The following is a 21248-nucleotide window of genomic DNA, read 5'->3' as shown; positions in this document are numbered from 1 at the left end:
TCGTGCGATATTCGCGTTATCGTGTTTGTGCTAATACAAAAAGCCTATAAAAAGAATTTCCTTTTGTCACATGAATCAAATTATATGATCTATATGATATTTTCTATGTTTCAATTAAACAATGAAAACAATCTTTTCTATCACTCATGATTTACTTCTAGTGACATAACTTTTGAACTTTAAGATAATTGATTTTTTTTATATATACAAATATAACTTAACTAATTTAAAATAAAGAAGCTAATAATTTTTTGTTGTATTTAGTTTGTGTTGTGTCTTTTAAAAATAAAAAATTGTATAAGTTTTTATCACATTTTATGCTTAATTGGAGAAAATCACGTTAAAGGAGAAAAATTGTTAATCAATCATTTTATGAATGAACATTACTTTTATCATCTAAACAATATATTATACATTTGCAAAAAACTTTATTCTAATAACATATCAAATTAAGTTTATTCACCTACAATGAAAAATATTACCATGAAATCAAATTAAATCGAATTGCGAAGTGTTTGTATGCGTGTGTGGAATATCACACATACAATATATTAAATCTCTGACGACTGTTAGAAAGAAAAAAAACTATGACGAAGAAATTTTGAATTTGTCCAATTTAATGCATTAAAAGAATCTCAGAAATACATAGGAAAATCCATGTGACAAATTACTTGCTGAACAGTGTAATCGCTTGCGGATTTTTTATTTCGTTCATATTGTCATCTAACTAAAGAATTAAATAAATGAAACAAAATTGTATGATGTAAGAATTACTTATTTTCTTTATACAGAGCAAGTGTATCGCACACATAAGTCAGGTCGAAAATGATATTAAATGTATCAAATTCCGAAGTCGCGGATAACGACGTTAATTCGCGAAAGATACCTGGCGGCAGCGGTTATTTGTAGTGAAAAGCGTTTCCCTGTCATGTCTAATAACTATATTTTTCTATTATCCGTCTCCGCACATGTTAAACGTCACGTGTCACTTTACGTCAACACGGACGACGTATTTCGTGCGCCTTAAAAGGGATCACTCGCATGCATGGAGCGGCGGTATAGTTACGTATACATGAGCCATTTTAATTTCCACAGAAAGAAAAGAAGAAAAAGAAGAAAATAAAAAAAGAAAAAAGAAAAGTTCTGCCACACTCCCGAGCGCGCGTGCGAGCGGAGAGACTTTGCGTATAAATTATGCAATTATACGCGATATCTCCACGTGTATACCCGGTGTATCTAAGAAATTTACATATTAGCTAAACGACATCCCCCGGAGGGAGAGGACATAACGATCGGGACGCGGACAAAACGCCAACGGCCGTGTTGGTCTTCGTCGTTAACGGCGCGCTAATTAGCCGAATTATCATCGGTATTATCGCGGAGCTTAAGGAGCGCAGCGAAAATTCTTCCGCAAAGATCCTCGGGATATTTTCTCCATTACGCGATAGCCCGGCCGGGTTTAATCACTTTTCCCCGCGGTAGCTGCAGCGGCAGCTGATCACAGAGAGAAGAACGAGAAAGGGCGAGTAATTGCCGCTCTTCTCTCCTCATTCTCACTCCATCTCTGTCTTTCTCTTCCCTTTTCTCCTTCTCTCTCCCTCCCTCTCTCTCTCTCTCGCTCGCACGCGCGGTCTTTGTGAAGTAGACGAGGTGGCGAGGTTGCAAGTTTTGCATCGGTAATTCGACCGGTCGCTCGCCGGAGCGAAGCCCGCGAAAGTTAATTATTACACGGCGTCACACGAGGGGATCGCCCGGGCGACCGTCGAGTCGCCGCATCCTCCGGGTACTCTCGATCTATCTTACGAGAGACCACGAGCGCACTCCCCTGCGATCCCGCAGCGTTCCCCGGTGCGGTTGGTCTCCTCGTATCCTAGCCTGGCCGCACGGCAAGGCTGACTTAATGAGGTAAGTGGACGCTGTCGGCTTTGGTCCGCGCCCGGCTTGGGCCCCGCGTGATGTGCATCGCGGCGCATCGGACCGGAGACGCGCGTTATTGCTCCCTCACCGTGCACTCCTCCGCATGACGAGACGCGGGAGATTCGCTCCTGGTAACCAGCTCTCTTTGCCAGCTAGTTCCCGTCCCGACAATTTAATTAATCTTAATTAATCTTTGTTTCTGCCCGAGTTGAATACATTTTGCCTGTTCTTCCCACGATTCCCCGTGTCTTTTCGGTTTTAATGGAACGACAAGAGCTGTTTAAATAGTTGGTCTAGGTACTTTCTCTCCTACTTTTTCTCTTTCTCTCTCTCTCTTTCTTTCTTCGCATCGTATTTAAATTCTGCGCTTGTAATGGCTTGATATTACTTCCGACTATAGTCGTCAGGATAACTTTTCTTTCGCTCAGTTCTGTAGATGTATAATACTCGAGATATGTATGAACTTTGATAATTAAGAACTTCAAGAATTCATTTGCAGAGTGTTTTTATTACTTTATGCTGTTCGAGCGAGATCTCGAAGGCTGACTATGTGTTGAGCTTGTGTCTTTATGTCACTGGTGTTGGTAATATTCGTATTCGATCTTGACTGATAAAGCTAGTAGAAGCAAACCATTACAAAATGGTCAAAATTTGTACATACGTGCAGAATGTAAGAATATTTCTACATGTTTAACGATAATTTGCACAATGGCAACATAGAAAAAATTAATTGTTTAATTCAGCAAATTTGTAATTTGCTGGGCAAAATCAAGTGTTATGATCGAGCGGATTTGCATAATTCGTGTGGCAAAGAAATTAATCTTAGAGTTCTGAACATTAAAATGTTACGTGAACTTTAAATACGGATAAATCTTTCTTATCGCATTTTTTTTGCTTATAACTCCTAAAAAAATTATTGAAATTTAATGATTCTTTTTTAATTAAGCTAAAAATTGTTGAGAAATATAATTCTAGAAATAAAATACATATTTTTAAAAACAATAATATTTGGAAAGTTGATTTAGTTAAATTTTATCCATGTTTAGGGTTTTAGGGTTAAATGTGCAAGCAAATTTCATTCTGTCCATAGAAAAAATCTATTTTCGTAGTTATTATCTTATTTGTTGCATCAAATAATTTTGAAGTACGAAATTATTAATCAAATATGAGTCAAATATCTTTTGATATAATAGCGAAAGATACATTTATTTCAACAAGTATAAAATTTTATGATTATCATAACATACAATCTAAGATAGAAACTTTATGATTTTTTTATTATATTGATAAAACAAATATAATATTGAAAAAATGAACCATTAAATTTATATTATACAATAGATATATTTAAAATAGATACAGTGGTATGCAAAAGTTCTTGGCCAAATTCATTTTTGGCAATATATTATGAACAGGAAAAGCAAGTGACTTATAACTATAAGTAGATATAAATCTGTGATAATGTACAGAAAATAGCACTCGTATCTTCCAAAGTTTACCTATTGAAAGTGTGTTTACAAACACACTTTCAATAAGTCACTGTTCAAAAGTTCCTGGCCACTGTGTTTATTACTTATGTTATGCTTCTACTGAGTGCTTATCACTTTATTTTCGAAAGAGTAATCGATCAATAGACATCAGAGTATCATCACGAAAGACGTAGCAGGCAATCCGAGAAAGAATTATTAGCTTGTCGCGAAGTGGTAAAGTATCTCGTGATATTGCTGAGCTATTAGGAATTTGTAAGTCGACTGTTAATAATATATTAGCTAAGTTCCGTGATGGATATGATCTAAAGGATCGCCCGCGAAGTGGAAGACCGCGAAAAACAACAAAAAAAATTAGACCGCGTAATTAAAATGAAGTCAATTGCTAATTCGCGGAAAACAGCAAATGACATTGCTCGCGAACTCCGTGATGAAAACCTCGCCAATGTTAACCGCTGTACCGTTACAAGACGTTTACATGATGTCGGATTGTTCGGGCGTATCGGTGTGAAGAAGCCTTTAATTAGCAAGAAGAATCAGAAGGCCCGTTTACAGTTTGCAAAAGATCACATAAACTGGACAGTAGAAGATTGGAGAAAGGTAGCATTTTCCGATAAATCAAAATTTAATCTGTTTGGAAGTGATGGAAGATATCATGTGCGACGTATCAGAAACAATGTAAGATATCAAATTCCAACTATGAAACATGGAGGAGGCATGGGGTGTTGATGTAGAGTGTTTTTTCTGCTTATGGCGTTGGTCCGTTAGTCAATATTGATGGAACTATGAATGCTGCGATATACAAGAATATCTTGAAGAAGAATTTGCTACTATACGCCAAACGCAAAATGCCAAGAAACTGGATATTTCAACACGATAACGACCCGAAGCACACCTCAAGTCTTGTAAAGAGTTGGCTCTTGGCTAAAAAACTGCAGGTTTTAACCTGGCCATCGCAGTCTCCGGACCTCAACCCCATCGAACATTTGTGGGATGAATTAAAGCGCCGAGTTAAAGTTCGTAAGCACTCGAATAAGACACAGTTACTGGAGCATTTGACGGAATAATGGAATAATATACCGATGAGTGTTATTGATCAGTTGATAGAATCTATGCCTCATCGCTGTGCCGCAGTAATAGCTTCAAAAGGCATGGTAACAAAATACTAAGTGTGAAAGACTATTATTTACTGAATTAAAGTGTCTAAAGTTGCTCTTTTTGTTGGAAATAAACGTGGCCAGGAACTTTTGAACAGTAATATTTATGTTATTTGTTAATAATTTAATTTGTTAATAATTTGTTAATAAATTAATTTGTTAATAATTTGTTAATAATACAATAGAATAAATCTTTATAATTTAATATAACATTATCTGTTAATTATCTAAGCTTCATATACTATGTACCTTACAATATTGCAATTCTTTTATATTAGAAATTATAACCAACAATGAGTTTGGCCAAGAACTTTTGCACACCACTGTATATATTTATATTATACAATTTATATCATACAATAATGTAAATCAATTTATATCATACAATAATGTAAATTTTTTGTTACATGGATGCAGCAACAAATTTACAAAAAGTTATTTTTAGATTTTCATATTATATTTTACATGACGTATTGTTTTGAGTAAGTTTTCCTTATTTTTTTTCGTATTTCTATTTCGAAATGGCCATTCTATGTAATAAATATGAGTATGAACTTCTCATAAGAAACGCAATCTTTACAAATCGGCTAATAAAAGTGTTGCTAATATTATGTACATTTATCGACCTGAAACCTTCTGTTGAATATCCTAAATTTCTGTTGAATCTCCTATTTTTTGATAAAGAATCGATTTGTTTTGTCTACAAAGCTATAGTGCTATGCTCAATAGCGCAGAATAGAATATGCAGGGTTGAGAAAGTTACTTTTTAAACGTAACTAGTTACAATTACAGTTCCCTTTGCTGAAAATGTAACTAGTTACAGTTACAAGTTACTGGATATGAAAAGTAACTCGTTACAGTTACAGTTATTCAAAAAATAACGAGTCGTTACTTTTAAGTTACTTTCTTGAAATGATTATTGTAAATATAAAAATCTTACATTTTAAGCTTTACTAAAATGTAAGAATTGAATTTTATAATTAATATCTATCACATTAATTAGTCAATCCACTTAACAAATTTTAAATCTGTACTTAATATAATAAAAATTTAATGATAGCCTTGTAGAGATAAAAGAATTTAATCATATACTCTATAAATACGTTGATAAATTTCCCAGATAGCATAGAGAATTTAAAGAGAATTCAGTTGTATGTCACTAATTCCGAGTTTATTTTTTAATGCAAAAAGAATTTTTTTCACTGAACTCTGAAGAATTCTTTTTGCATCTGAAAATGAACTCAGAATTGGTGACATACGATTGGATTCTTTTTTAATTCTCTGTGCTATTTGGGTTATTAAATTAATATACAATTATTATATAATTTTAATTTTATTTTATTTTACGTTGCCCAAGTAACTATTAAAGTAATTGTTTAAAAAGTTACAAGTTACTAAAAATAACTAAGTTAAGTTACAGTTAGAGGTGGGAAAAAAGTAACTCAGTTAAGTTACAGTTATCGAAAAAATGTAACTGTAACAAGTAACGTTACAAGTAATGAGTTACTTCCCAACTCTGAAATGTATCCTGATTAATAGTTCCAGAGACTCCGCAAGAGGTCTCCATAGTCCTCTTGCCGACCTTTAATTACGGGCTAACCTTATCTTGTCCATCTATATGCTCTATTTCAATTATTTTATGAATAAAAATTGCATTTATTATCAGAAACAATATATCATTCGCTTGCAAGAAATTTTATTTTAGCTAGCTTCATCACTTAATTTTATTCAGTTACGATATTAGAATATATAAAAATAGAATATTAATACAAAATTTCGAAAAGTTCGAAAATTTGTTATTACTAAATTCATTATTTCTATTTTTTAACTGTTGCAAATAATGTAATATTATTTCGATTTTAATGAAATTTAGGGAAAAGTATTTATGTTTTAAAAGGACTTTTTTGCGATTTTGTATATATTCACTATTTAATAATACTAAAAAAAACACATGAACAACATATCTCTGCAGCCAATAGCCACACTGAGGAAAAAATTACCTTAAAATCAATAAATATTTCTTTGATGGGTACCATTAACATATTTATTTAAATCTAAATTCTCTTTATTTAAGCCAAATATTGTTTACTTAAATCAGGTAAACAATATTTGATTTAAATAAAGAGAATTTAGATTTAATAAATATGTTAATGGCATCCATTAAAAAAAATATTTGTTGATTTTAAGATAATTTTTCCCTCAGTACACGGTCTTTTTTGTATTAAGATTTCCAATTTTGTTGAGCTAGCAAAACATTGTATAGTGGTAGTAATTTTTTTTTCTTGTATAAATGACATATGTTTGGGCTGATGTTTCTTTCTTTTGGAAAATGATTGCGAAGTAACCTCTTTCGCCGAACTACCGAGTCTTGTCGGCGGTTTCGCTAAGTCGGGGAACCGCGTCCGACAGTTACAGTTGCGGGGCGACAGACCGAACTGTTTTTAAAGCGGATTGCGTCAGATTAACGTTGAGATTTCCCGTAAGTATAGCCCTGATTCTCGAGGCTCACTCGCGATCATTATCGGCGATTCGAATTCACGGCAGTCGTCGGGCTCTATTTTCGTCCATGTAGAGGCGAATACGAATGTCGAATAATTTCGGAAACGCCGGGAGACGCCCGCAAATTTATTCCCGAAGTCTACTCCTGTCCCCCTCGTGGACGGAGAGGAGGTTTCTCCCTCTATCTCGCGAACACGCTCGCGCGTGCCTACCTAAAATTCAAATTTATGCGACCGGCTCGTTTGTAGACGCGCGCGCTCGCAAAGATACGTGCATAGGCGAAGGTAATACTCCGCACGACTTCGATACATTTATTTCGCGCGATGAGTGCGACGGCCAAATTATTCTGACGGATCAGGGGAGACCGGATTCAGAAGTTACATAGGCCACGAACTTGTAACAAAGCTTATATCTTACACACAGAAGAAAAATATATTTTTGTTTTGAAATTATTTTAGCATTAAAAATCTTAAAATGAGATTAAAATCTTAAAATCTAGAATAGCATTATACGAAGGTGAGTTACTTGCATCAATGTATTTTATATTATTTTCTACAAAGAAAATATATTCTTATTACATAAAAATATTTTTCATGAATAGAAAGTACAAAATATTGAACTAAGAATATAATATTTGTAAATTTTGAAACAAATATCGTTATTATCAAAATAATTATATATTTCACTTTTTATGGGGGATTACTATAATATTTAAATAAAATTATAACATTGCTGAACTTCAAGATTTTAAAATTCTCCTAACAAAATTATAAATCATTGTTTATATATGAAACAATGACTGTTAATTCGAATATATTAATTTTAAATAAATATATTAATTTTTTCTCTATACTTAATAAATTAATAGCATATTCTTCTCTATAGTGTAACTTGTTTGTATCATGTAAGTCGGATGTACAAAATGGCTAACATGATAATACAAAAAAATGTAAAGCAAAAATTTTACAATAAATTTAAAAAATTGCCGTAAAATATTTATGAAAATTATATTATTATTATTTTGGAATTAAATGATTTATATATAAGTATAAATATAAATATGAATATATATAAATAAATAATTAAATATATACATATATATAGCTTTAAATACTATATATCACTAACTTTAATAAAATATAAAAAAATCTTCAATGTAGAAACTATTTCTCATGTTTCTTTTATATAAAAGATATGTGATAACTAATTCTGGGTATATAAGTTGTCAGATTTGTACGATTTTGCTTACAACTGAATAAATTTGTTATGTATATATAATATAATATATATATATATATATATATATATATATATATATATATAATATATTATATAAGAAGATAATATTATCTTTATATATATATATATATATATATATATATATATGTATATACATATATATACAGGGTGTCTCACACTCTCCTCCAGGCATTTTGTGGGGATGTAGAACAGGTTGAGGTGAACATAAAAGTCCTATACCATTTTGCGATATTCGTAATAATTATCGAGATATTAATTGTAGAAGATTTGCGAATAATCTTGCAGGATATGGTAAATGAGTTATAATAGCGATAACTGCCGTTGTGTACTTATACTTTAGGTCAAATTGAACATAAAAGTCCTCTACCATTTTGCAAATAATCACATGGATTTTTAATTATTAATTAAAAAAGATGAGTGCATTATCACGCAAAATCATGGAATAATCTTCTTTAATTAATAATTAAAAATCTATGTGATTATTTGGAAAATGGTAGAGGACTTTTTTGTTCAATTTGACCTAAAGTATAAGTACACGACGGCAGTCGTCGCTACTATAACTCATTTACCATATTCTGCATGATCATTTACAAGTTTTCTACAATTAATATCTCGATAATTATTGCGAATATCGTAAAACGATATAGGACTTTTATGTTTATCTCAACTTGTTCTACGTCCCTGCAAAGTGCCCGAAGGAGAGTGTGAGACACCCTGTATATATAAAAGGATAATATTATTTTCTTTTGTCTAAAGAATGTAGTTACATTGAAACATGTACAATAGTATAATATATTGCATATATCTTTTTGTTAATCTTTTTGTTATCAGCAACCGATTAAACATTTATCTCATAATCTTGATTAGGTTGTTTCTAATCGATTATCTGGTTTGCATAAAGTGATGTTACAGAGTTCTGATAAATCATATAATGCAGTGTGGCAAACTTTATTAATAGTAAGTATTATTAATAATTGGAATCTTTTACAAACTAAGTGATTGAAATTAATCTGATCAAGACCATAGCATAAATTTCTAGTCGAGCATGTGACGATTAAACTCGGTCTCCCTATATGACGTGAAATTGCGCGGCCACCTTGGTCGGTCTCTCATGCGTTTCTGTTCTCGTTGAGTATCGGATTAAAATGTGCGTGAGTGTTGTGTTTTTTCCATGCTATCAGCGCGCTTGGCACGCGAGATATGCGATTAACTTTTAACGGGGAAAGGCTGCTCGTTTGGAAAGCTCCGTGGCAAATGAAATACGTTAGTGTAATTAATGATAAAATATAAAAGGCGAAGTCTTACACACCAAGCGATACGATTTTGATAAAAATTTCTTGTAAATTTTTTGAATATATCATTTTTTTAACCGACTTAAAAAGAAGGAATTTTTCTCAATTTGTCCTGTACATATATTTATTTGTTTGTTTGTATGTTCTCTCATAATTCGAAAACTGCTAGAGATTTGAAATAAATTTTGTTGTAGTTTATTTATTAATATATTATTTACATGATTGTTAGATTTGTGTTAATATCTTGGTTTATCTGGGTAATCTGAAAATTGAGTAGTTACATTACTTTCTTGAAAATCCGGGAATATCTAGAGAATATCTAAAGATGCAAAACAAAACTTTTACTTTTAACTAATTAAAAAAACTTTTTATCTGTCTTAAAAAAAGGAATCTTAGTAAATAATTAAAAAGTACAAAAAAATTTGAAAAAAATATTATACCACCTTCAAAAACCTCAAGTCTCTAAAAATATGAAATAATTTTACATCAATATTTTTGTTATTTTATTGTAATTTTTCAATGATATTAGAAGTTGGTGTAAAAAAGACAAATTAAGTAACTAATTATATAACTACATAATTAGTTTACTTAAAAAAGCATAATTAGTTTACATAAAAAAGACAAATTAAGTAAACTAATTATATAACTGTTGAGGTATAAATAAATAGTATGTGGTTACTAACTTAGTCAGATAGGTTTCGTGACAACTTCTAAGATCGTTGGAAAATAAAATAGGTAGGAAAAATCGAATCTGTTACATTTTTTATATATTGAATAAAAAAGAGATATATACAATATTTTTTAATATTGTGCACATTTTTATAGTTACAACTTTTAAGTTGTAATTTTAAAGTAAAGTAAAGTAATCTTCAGGGTTATAACCTTTAGATAAAGAAGGGGAGGGATGAAAGAAATTATTATTAAGGGAGAAAGAAAAATTATTAAATCGTAAGCAACGTCATGCAAATGTGCTTCTAACTTATACTCAGGATTGATTGTGACAAATTTTTCATGTAAATGAAACAAGATAAACAAGAAACAAGATATTTCTATTTTAAGATTTTAAGTGTTTTATTAGAGTTAGTGATATTTTATAATCAGATACAATAAAAATTATTGAGCTAAGAAGATAATTCTTGTAAACTTTGTAATAACTTTGAGTTCTCTATATAACTTTATATGCAAATTCATTGTTGTGACATAATACATCATTGTGTGCTTCCATACTCTTGTGTAAGTCACGTTGTGGCTACATGACGGATTCGCAACACGTGATAACTAATTCCATTTAATTTGAGTCGATTTAACTAAAACGGTCATTTAGAATAAAAGAGATTGCATTTAATTTATATTGCAACAACTGTCAACTAAGTGCGGGACAAATTAGCTAAACTCATAACGTTTCTTACAACTAAATACATATTGCGACCAGAAATTCCAAAACCAACAGATCAATAAAAATAGAGATAAGAAATATTTACACATCGCGTCCAATTTTAAAAAAGTGTTTGTAAATACAACATACGATGTTTCTGTTATGTTAGTTCGTATATCAAATAGGTTGATACAAGCAACCTATACTATAAAGAATAATATGTTTCTCTACTTATTATGTGAGATATAAGCTTTATGACAAACTGAACAGTGTGACTTCTAGACCTAGTTTCTCATATAGAAAAAAAGAATTAATACCTATTTAAACCTAACATACTTAAATTAATAATCATTGCTTTATATATAGACAACGATATATAATTTTGTTAGAAGAGTTTAAAAGTGTTTAATTTAAAGTGTTATAATTTTATTTAAATATTAGAACATTATTTTGATTGTAAGGATATCTTTTTTCAATATTTAAAACATCATATTCAATATTTGTGCTTTCTATTCATGAAAATTTGAATAATAAGAATATATTTTTTCTTTGTTATATGTATGTGTATCATAAAAAATATATTTTTGCAAGTAACTTACCTTTATTTAAAGCTATATAATCTAATTTGAAGATTAAAGTATCAAAAATAAAGATATTTTCTAAGGAAAATGTCCTTTTTTCTGTGTACATAAGTATATTGAGCCAAAATTATTTCATACTTTTTATAGTTTCTGATGTTTGCAAAGGCTGTTTATTTTTGTTATTTTTGGTAAGCGACGGTATCACGCGCGAACTTTGTGGTATTCGGAGGAATTCGCGAAAATCCGCAACAGCTCTCCGAGATAGTCACAAGAGGAAACGTGATTCTTTCTCTATGCAGCGACTGCGTTTAAGAAAGTGGAAGCCACTTTATCTAAGAAGACCCCGAAGATCCCGAAGACTTTCCGGATTTAACGCTCCATGGTGGGAACGACGATCCGTTGGATGTAAAAGTATCCACGTCGGTAGGAAAGCCGCGGAGCATCTCTCTCTCGTGGCCGGCCGTAATTGATTCACCTGCTCTTGCGACAAGGCCCGGCGCGTCGTTCGCGACGTGTCGGCTAATGAGCGGATCATTAAAACCGTGCGAGAGACACCGTTGTCGACAAACGCGCGCGGACGCGAGGCGACAACGAGCTTTCTTTTTTACCGGTGCGCGCCAATTAATCGTTATTCGACACACCGCCGTGTATCAGTCGTGTTTCGTTCGTTCGCTCGTCCTCTCGTTCGTTCTCTCGTCCATCCGCTCGCTCGCTCTCGTTCGTTCGTTCGTTTGGTATCTATTGAGAGGACGAAACAAACTCGAGAGCGACATCCGCGCTCGGCTGACGGCCGTTCCCGCTATGACTGGAAACGTCAGTTTCTTTTTGCGCCGGAAATGAGATGGGCTTGGCGCCGAGCGTAACGATGCAATTCGGCCGACACCTGCTAACTCCATTCTACTGTAGCTCGCAGTTAAATGAATTTCGTGGGAAAGGACTCGTGGCTGCGCTAAATAAATAGCCCTCGATCGACCATTCCTACTTAGATCGCTCCTGGCGACCGCTTTTACACGAGACCCTCTTTCTTTCTCTCTCTTTATCTCTCTCTCTCTGTATCTCTATCTCTTTTTATCAACGTAAATAAGGTTCGTCTGGCGAATATTAGTTTTACACGATAATATATTAGTTTTACAATTTACAGTGCTGATAGATGCGCTGTAAATTGGTTTTACGTGCCTTCCACGATAGTAACATATCTCGAGCTATTGGATGCTTAATTTCTAGAATGCGTCGAAACGACGGATAACAGATAGCTCTTGAGTGATACGACAAAATCTCGAGAAGCTACACGGATGAAAGCGTTAGATCTGATTTAATAATTTATGGTCTTTGATGCTCGACTGCTTGGTAGATCTCCGTGAAGCAGTTAATTCCTTTTAACACGCTGACTACGACGATTTACATCGACTCGAATCAAGTTCCAATCACGACAGATACAATAAACGCAATTCACGATGCATGACGCGATGCACGACTCGAAGCAGGATTGCAAAAAGTTCAGAGTGCAGCTTCGCGATTTATACTTGCCCGCATAAATATTATGAGGACTGATCACTGGTGATTGTGGCTAAAGGGCGAGATGTTAAGCGATTATTTCTACTTCAGCTGAATAGTACATAATATATAGACGTACGTAGATATACGTATTTTTCTCAATGTGAATAAGATATAATCAACTTGTTGTCATTCATTAACAAATAAAACTTTGTAGCCTTTTAAAGAAACCTTTTAATATGTTTTATTTTGAAATACTTCATCACTTGTGTAAGTATCTCAAATATATTTACATAAAATTATTAACCCTTACAATCTTTATAAAGCTATTCTAGTGGCGTAGTCAAACTTTTTACCAACCTATCCTTTGACATATTCGAAAAAGTTCTAATTCAAAGACTGCAAAAGTCGCTCGAAAAATCGTCGGAATGTAAAGGTTAACATTAGAACGGGGGAACACTAGGCCTAGGAACAACAATCCATTTTGAATGCCAGAAGAGTTATTTTGACTTCGTGATTTTAATATTTAAGAAAAAATCTCTCTATTCTTTATTACTAGAATTGAGAAAGTTACTTTAAAAAAGATAACGTGTTATTATGTGTGTAATTCGTTATCCATTGAAACAAATAATTCGTTACTATTGCTCGTTATTCTTAAAAAAATAATTCGTCACCGTCAATAAATATAACTGCGTTACCGATACCATTACTAATAAACAAAAATAACGTCGTTATCAAATTGTTGATTAGTTGAAGAAAAGTAATCGAATCGAAGTAAAAGAATCGCACGTGTAACGCGTTATTCTGCTTATTAATCACATCTATGACGACTTCTGGATATGTTAAGAACATAATTTGCATTTTATATTGTAAATAAAATATTGTTATTTTCTACAATAAAATGCTTAATTATTACTTACTTATTTTTTATAATTAATAAAAAAGACACTTGGATGGATGAAAAATAAAATAAATTGAACTTGATGAAAAAGCTAAAATAGTTTGTGCACTGTCCTTATAACATTGACAATTAAATAAATAGTAAAAATGACTATCTTTAGGCACCAAAGATAAGTTATAAAATAATTCAATATCATTAATTTCTTACGTTACTTTTTCAATGTGTTTTAGTTATTTATATTAGTATGTGTCCTAGTTATTTATATTAGACTCCATGATTCTAATATTTAAGAAAAATTCTCTCTATTCTTTATTTATATTAGTAAAGATATTTAAACGTCAAGTTATTTAAACGACAAGTTTTTACCATGAAAAATAGAAATAGCGATAATAAAAAGACCTTAAAATAATCAAAATATTTGTGGACCATTCTGTTGGTTTGTAAAAAGTTGATGTGTAAAATTTAATAAAACGTGATTGTACACTATCGACATAGGATTATAAAATGTCAAAAGGATGGATATATATTGTCTCCAAAAAGGAATGTACTAAAATTTAAAAAAGATAAGTTATAAAATAATTCATTACAATATCATTAATTTCTTGCGTTACTTTTTCGATGTGTCCTAGTTATTTATATTAGTATGTGTCCTAGTTATTTATATTAGACTCCGTGATTCTAATATTTAAGAAAAATTCTCTCTATTCTTTATTACCTTTATTTATATTAGTAAAGATATTTAAACGTCAAATTATTTAAACGACAAGTTTTTACCATGAAAAATAGAAATGGCGATAATAAAAAGACCTTAAAATAATCAAAATATTTGTGGACCATTCTGTTGGTTTGTAAAAAGTTGATGTGTAAAATTTAATAAAACGTGATTGTACACTATCGACATAGGATTATAAAATGTCAAAAAGATGGACATGTATAGTCTCGAAAAAGAATATATCAAAATTTACAAAATGGGCATCACAATTTCCTGAAAAAGTCATAATACTTAAACATTTTCCTGAAATATAATTTTACCGAAATATTAGAATTGTTTCAATGTATCCAGCCGCGTATATTTGTATTTACTCATCTTAGTACAATAGGAGTGTACTCAAGTGGATAAATATTAATACTCTAGTATGCGTTATTTTCGTAATTAGAGTTAAAAAGACTTAAAAATTTATTTGCAGGATATAAAGTTTATTTCACAGAAATACATTTTATTTCACAAGGATAGACGTTATTTCATAGAAATAAACTTTGTATCTTGCCAATAAATTTTCTAATATTTCCTGTCAGTGTACAACTTATGTCAAACAACTCGTAATGTCAACTTTAAAATTTATTATCGTTTTCGCTATATATTGATAATGCCATTTAATGTTCCTATTTATTCTACCATGTATTTTTATTGTGCAAAAGCATTTATAATTCTGTAAAGTCAATAGAACGTAAACTTTGCGGGAAAAGTCAGTATTTTGTCGGTAAAGTTTTCCACTTCAGCATCTCCATAAGAGATAGATATCTTTACCATTCAAACGAGTAGTTGAAAAAGCTTTACGTAGAGGATTCCAGAAGAAATTTCTGAACCTCCTATGTTGAACTCCTTCAACTACTCGTTGGAATGATAGAGACATCTACCTTTCTTAGTACCTGAGATAGCAGTACTATACGGAAGAAAAAGATTTGGTTGAATTAACCAAATATCTGGTCGAATATAAACAATCCAGCAATTCAAATGGAAGTAACCCGAATTCTGTTTAAGTTAACAAGATGTTTGGTAGACTAACCAGACATGTCTGGTTAAATAACCAGACCAGATATTTGGTTAATTCAACCAAATCTTTTTTTCCGTGTACGAACACATAGCTCCAATACTATGGACAGATAGCCCCGATCTCCTTCATTTCAGTATGGCAGGAATATGTCTAACTCTCTGGGTACCCACACTGAGAGAAAAGACTGGTAACTATAACAAACTGCATTTAGTTACAGAAATTCATTGAATCCTTAGTAACTAATACTAAATATGATAATATTTACCAAATATTTAAGAGATCGGGAGTATGACGTAATTGCATTCACAGTAACATCAATTAAATAATTTAGTAATAGTTACTTAATGTTAAATATTTAATATGAAATATATTACAATTATGAGCAGATATTTGATAGTTGTTATGAAATTGTTATATTCCATATAATAAAAAATTCAGTAGGTACGAGTTCTATTTTGTTACCAGTATAAAAAATTCATTCATTTGCAGCTATTACATTCAACATCTATTATTACAGATGGTTAAACCTACCAAAAATTTTGTAACTACTATAAAATCGCTTATTTTGCTCAACTATTCAATAAGTTTTATTTACCAAATAAAACTTATTCTGGAAGCAAATAAATTTTACTTCTATCAAATAAATAATTTATTTTACAGAACTAAATTAATTAATAAGTATTGCCATAGCTTTGGCCCGCTATATTTACGTCTACCATTTAGTAATAGTAACCAAATTTTGATAATATTTACTAAATTCTTCTCTCAGTGCAGATAGGCCGATGTACATAAACTTAACTAACCGATTTGTAAAATTTGCATCTCTTATGAGTGGTTAATATGGACTTTGTCATATAGAGTGACGAAGCAGAAATGCGAAAAGAAATACAAAAAGAATCATCAAAATTTGCTAAAAAAATATATTATGCAAAATGTAATATGGAAATCTAAGGGTAACTTTTAGTTATAATTTGTTTCTGCATCAATATAACAAAAAGTTTGCAGTATTGTATGATGCAAATTTAATGATTAATTTAGTACAGTACAGTTGATTCATAAATGTAATTTAAAAAGTTATATAGTTTCCGTCATCAATTATTGTGTACTATTTCGGAGTAATTAATTACTGACAGTATGTTTATTCACTAATCATCTTAACGACATTGTTGGAGTTCATCATCGACTCCAGCATTCCCTTAACACTTGAGATAGCAGTATTGTAGATACACAGACCTTGTAGACAGATAACCCCCTACTAATGCACAATTGGCTGTGTACAACGAGACAGTTTCAATATTTCAATAAGACCGTATTTCAGAGATTGTCTCTGCGTTAGAATCTAACAAGTCAAAAAGGTAGATGTCTCTATCATTCCAACTAGTAGTTGAAGGAGATTCAGAAATTTCTTCTGGAATCCTCTACGTAAAGCTTTTTCAACTACTCGTTTGAATGGTAAAGATATCTATCTCTTATGGAAATGCTGAAGTGGAAAACTTTACCGACAAAATACTGACTTTCTATTGACTTTTTCTATTGTCTCTGCGTTAGGTATTACGACTTTTTAGGAAATTGTGTCTCACTTTTTGACTTTTGCTGCTCTTTTTTCGGGACAATGCGTGTTGATCGTCGAGGAAGCGTCTTCGCGATGTCGAGCGTTCGCGACCACGTTTCAAGGCGATTCGCTAACGAAATGTCGCACAAAGCCCGAGCGCAAACCCAGACCTTCGGCCGCGATTTTTTCCCCCTGTCCCTCCTTTTCTCTTTCTTTCCCTCTCGGGTATCGTCCTCCTGCGTCTCTCATTAATTATAAATCGTTGAACCATATCTTTCTCGAGGCTCGCGATGTAAAGTCGCGTCGCGACACGGCGGGAAGAATTAATCCGCACGGTGCGGATTCATATCCCGCCGCGTTCTTATCTGATGAATGTTGTCTGGAGGCTGATGGACGAGCCGGAGGAGCGCCGCATCGAACTTCTCTCTGGTCCGGATTATTCGAGCCTGCGAACGGACGAAAGACGGGCCGGCCCGCGCGCGAAGCCAGCTGTACGAAAGTGCGAGCGCGACACTCGGCCAAAAGTCACAAAAGTCGTGCACGAAGTCGGACAAAGTGGACGGCGAGTCCACCTGCGCTTCTGCTCCCCCTGCTCCCCCAACCCCTGGCGCGCGGGACGACTTTTAGGTAATAATATACTCGGGATCGCTCATCCCGTCGCGGCGAACGTGAACTTCAAATCGGGAATCCATTAAACGCGACGGCGAGATGAATCACGCGACGACGACACTTTCATGTGATTGTAAGCGAGAAGTCATCCGTCCGCGACGGGTTTAATGCCGAATTATATGCTCGGCCTCATCGTCGTCCTACTCGCTCCTCCTTCCGTCATCGTCGGTAATAACATATAAAATCTGTTGTAACACACGTGTCGAACGCACGCGCCGTGTATTTGGGAATAAATTATGCGAAATGTTCAACAAGTGTTCCTATATTGTATCTTATAATATATCATATATTATATTTCTACTCATATAGCAGAAATGTTCGAAATATATCAGGGATATCCTGTGGAAGTCGCGATATCCGTATGATATATTTTGGATATTTCTATTGTGTATGGGATGCAATATATCTTATATATTATATCCTATAATATTATTGTCGACTGCTGTCTGACTGATACTCGAGGACGATTTTTCCACAGCGGGACGATTGCCATTGTTTGTTGCATTGCTTATTTTTATTTTGCTCGGTGAAATTTTAACGATCTGACTTGTTTCTCATTAAATTTGACTCGATTGTAATTTTTACAACAAAATTTGTTCAATCTTAAGCTTAAGTTTCATTATCCTATTTTTTTTGTTCAATGTTATCAGCTATTTATCATAAAGTTGACTTAACACATTATTTGTCATTTTTATCTGATTCATTTCATTTTTCGCCAGATATTTAAAGTTTTTTTGCTTCAAAATCGGAATTTTATATTTTTTGTATTTTGTTAGACACTGTGCGCGTTTGTGTGTGTCAAAAAATATAGTTTTTACGAAATAATAACGATAATGCAAAAGTATATAATACGTAAATAAATAAAAAAATAATACATATGTTGAGTGTATAATAAACAAAAAATAATATTTTAATATATTGTCACATTGTACACGAAGAAAATAAAAAAGAATGATAAAGATTACGTTAAAATTATATTTTTTTACAAGGTTTTTTATAAAACTGGTTTATACTAAAATTGTAGTGTAAATTATTATTTATAGTAAAATTTGAAGATCTGTCTATGAGTACAACATAATATAAGATATATTCAACTAATTATAATAATTTTGTAGTAAAGTGTCAAGTGCATATTTAACAACATTCTTAATTAAATATATGGTAATTTTGGTCATAATTTTGTATAGTCCAAGAGATTAAAATTTTGTTGTAACTTTGATTATAATATTTTCTCTATGTGAGAAAATATCGGTATTGCTACTTTCCGGAACAATTGTACGCTTCTAATACCGCTTAGGTGCTCAAATCGAAATTTTGACCCTATGTTAAATCTTGAATTTTTTAACGCAAAAGCTAAGTTAGCAAAATAAGTTATTAATTCTAATAATTTTAATGATACAATTTGTTCCTTCTTTGACTCTGATGTCCGAAATGTCTCTTTTTACTTGCTTTAGCGTCAAAATAGGTTATATTATAGACTTCAGAATATCAAATTAGGTGCTAAATAGTATAATAAGTATAATAAGTTAATAGTATAATAAGTTAAAAGTTAAAATTTCGACTCGGTAGGTAGGTTAAAAAGAATCAAAAAAGGTTAATGTAGGTTTTAGAATATCAAAACAAATATTGAATGGAATAGTAAGACTGAAAGTAGAATCAAAATTTCGAATTATTTTTTATATCATATTATATCTTGTATTCTTTCACTGCAACGTATCTCCGTTAGTTGAGCTTAATAAAGTTATTATTATTATTTTTTATGCGATTATAAACATTCTTTTTCCCAGTATATAAGATTTCAATTTAAGGTTGAGATATGTTGAAATACAAATGGTTAAAATATCGTTGCAACTTGAGGAATCGTTGTAAACGACGAAGACGGACTCCAAGTTGTTACGTGCTCCTTATCCGCCAATTACGTAGTACTTAGTACGCCACTCTAGACATTTTGACAAGCTCAGAAGATCATTCGGGCATCGTACTCACTCAGCATAGTCTTCCCGAGGCACGACGCCGTGCAGCGCTCGACCAAGAGACACGCGACAGCTATCAGGACGAGGCTGACATCCCTTTCGACGGACATCATTTTGACGGAGATTTCTGCTGATTTCAGAAGCCCCGTGAATATGCGGGCGGATAGCTTCGTCAAGCTTCCACGAGCTCGTGACGATTGAGTTCTGCTTGTGGTTGGTCTCCTTCAAACCGCTACAACGGCGAGGACAACGAGGACGAAGAAGAGCAAGCCGGTGGAAACTGATCGAAACGTACGTTCCATACGAGCGACTCTAAGTCGTTCACTCCGGCACGTGTTGGAGCGATCGGCCGATTAAATCGGCCGATTTACGATTGCCAGGAGACACCGAGACGTGTAGGGAATCGAACAAGCGTGCGCGCGCGCGCGAACCGGTCGGTGGAACGAGCCGAACTAATAGCCGGCCACGCCGATTCTCGTGACTTTATATATCGTGCCACCTGTGCCATGGGTGTCCATGTAATTGTTAATGAACCAGTCGGTAGTGTGGTGGGGAGCCGCGCAGCTCATACGGGAGCACAGCAGCAGGGTGACTCTGATTTAGCACATGCGCTGCGCCCAAGGTCGGCGTGAGTTCGCTACGAAAAGAGGAAAAAGGAAAAAAAAGAGAGAAAAAATAGCCGCCCACTACGACGACGGATTTTAATTGCGATCGTTTAAGGATCCAGAATCCATCAAGCTGAGTGCGCTTTTAGCGCCGGATATTGGCGTCGTAGTCGTAGTCGTCGTTGTCGTCGCCGTTGGTTGATCTCTCGAGGACGAGAAGGTCGTAAAAATGAGCGTCGACTAACGCAAATCTATCGGACGAGAGTGACGTGGAAACCATTTTCCGGTGTGTGTGTGTGTGTGTGTGTGTGTGTGTGTGTGTGTGTGTGTGTGTGTGTGTGTGTGTGTGTGTGTGTGTGTGTGTGTGTGTGTGTGTGTGTGTGTGTGTGTGTGTGTGTGTGTGTGTGTGTGTTTGTGCAACGCTGCGTGTCGAAAAGAGCAGCATTGTTCGATCAGTGGAACGTTACACTGAAAACAGAGATCGAAACAACACTCGGATCGAGTTGAACGGATTCAATTTCAGGCTTGTGTATGTCGAGCTAACTGTTTTATTTCCTCTCAGTATTCATTTTTATCTTTGATGTTTTTTGAATATTCTGTTTACATCAAACCGTGTGAAAATTTAATTCAATGAGACGATCTTATAAGCTGACTCAACTAATTATCGGTTGTCATCATCTGATTCAATTTGTCCTCCTATTAGAAGTATAA

The 21248-nt window shown here is 33.2% G+C and overlaps 1 protein-coding gene across 1 annotated transcript in view; it reads right to left on the bottom strand.

Annotated features, from left to right (window-relative positions):
- The window catches only part of LOC116847875 (venom allergen 5-like), a 53094-nt gene extending 32718 nt beyond the window's left edge, over positions 1-20376 (bottom strand). Inside the window, exon 1 of the mRNA XM_032823357.1 lies at positions 19946-20376. Coding sequence (XP_032679248.1) covers positions 19946-20045 — 100 coding nt within the window. The 5' untranslated portion in view covers positions 20046-20376. The remainder of the gene's footprint in view (positions 1-19945) is intronic.
- Between the last annotated feature and the right edge of the window lie 872 nt (positions 20377-21248).

Source organism: Odontomachus brunneus, unplaced genomic scaffold (assembly GCF_010583005.1).
Source record: "Odontomachus brunneus isolate Ranch 3 - 2012 unplaced genomic scaffold, Obru_v1 Obru_scaffold_084, whole genome shotgun sequence".
Taxonomy (NCBI): domain Eukaryota; kingdom Metazoa; phylum Arthropoda; class Insecta; order Hymenoptera; family Formicidae; genus Odontomachus; species Odontomachus brunneus.
The sequence above is the reverse complement of the archived record's forward strand: the minus strand, read 5'-3'. Positions and strand labels throughout refer to the sequence as shown.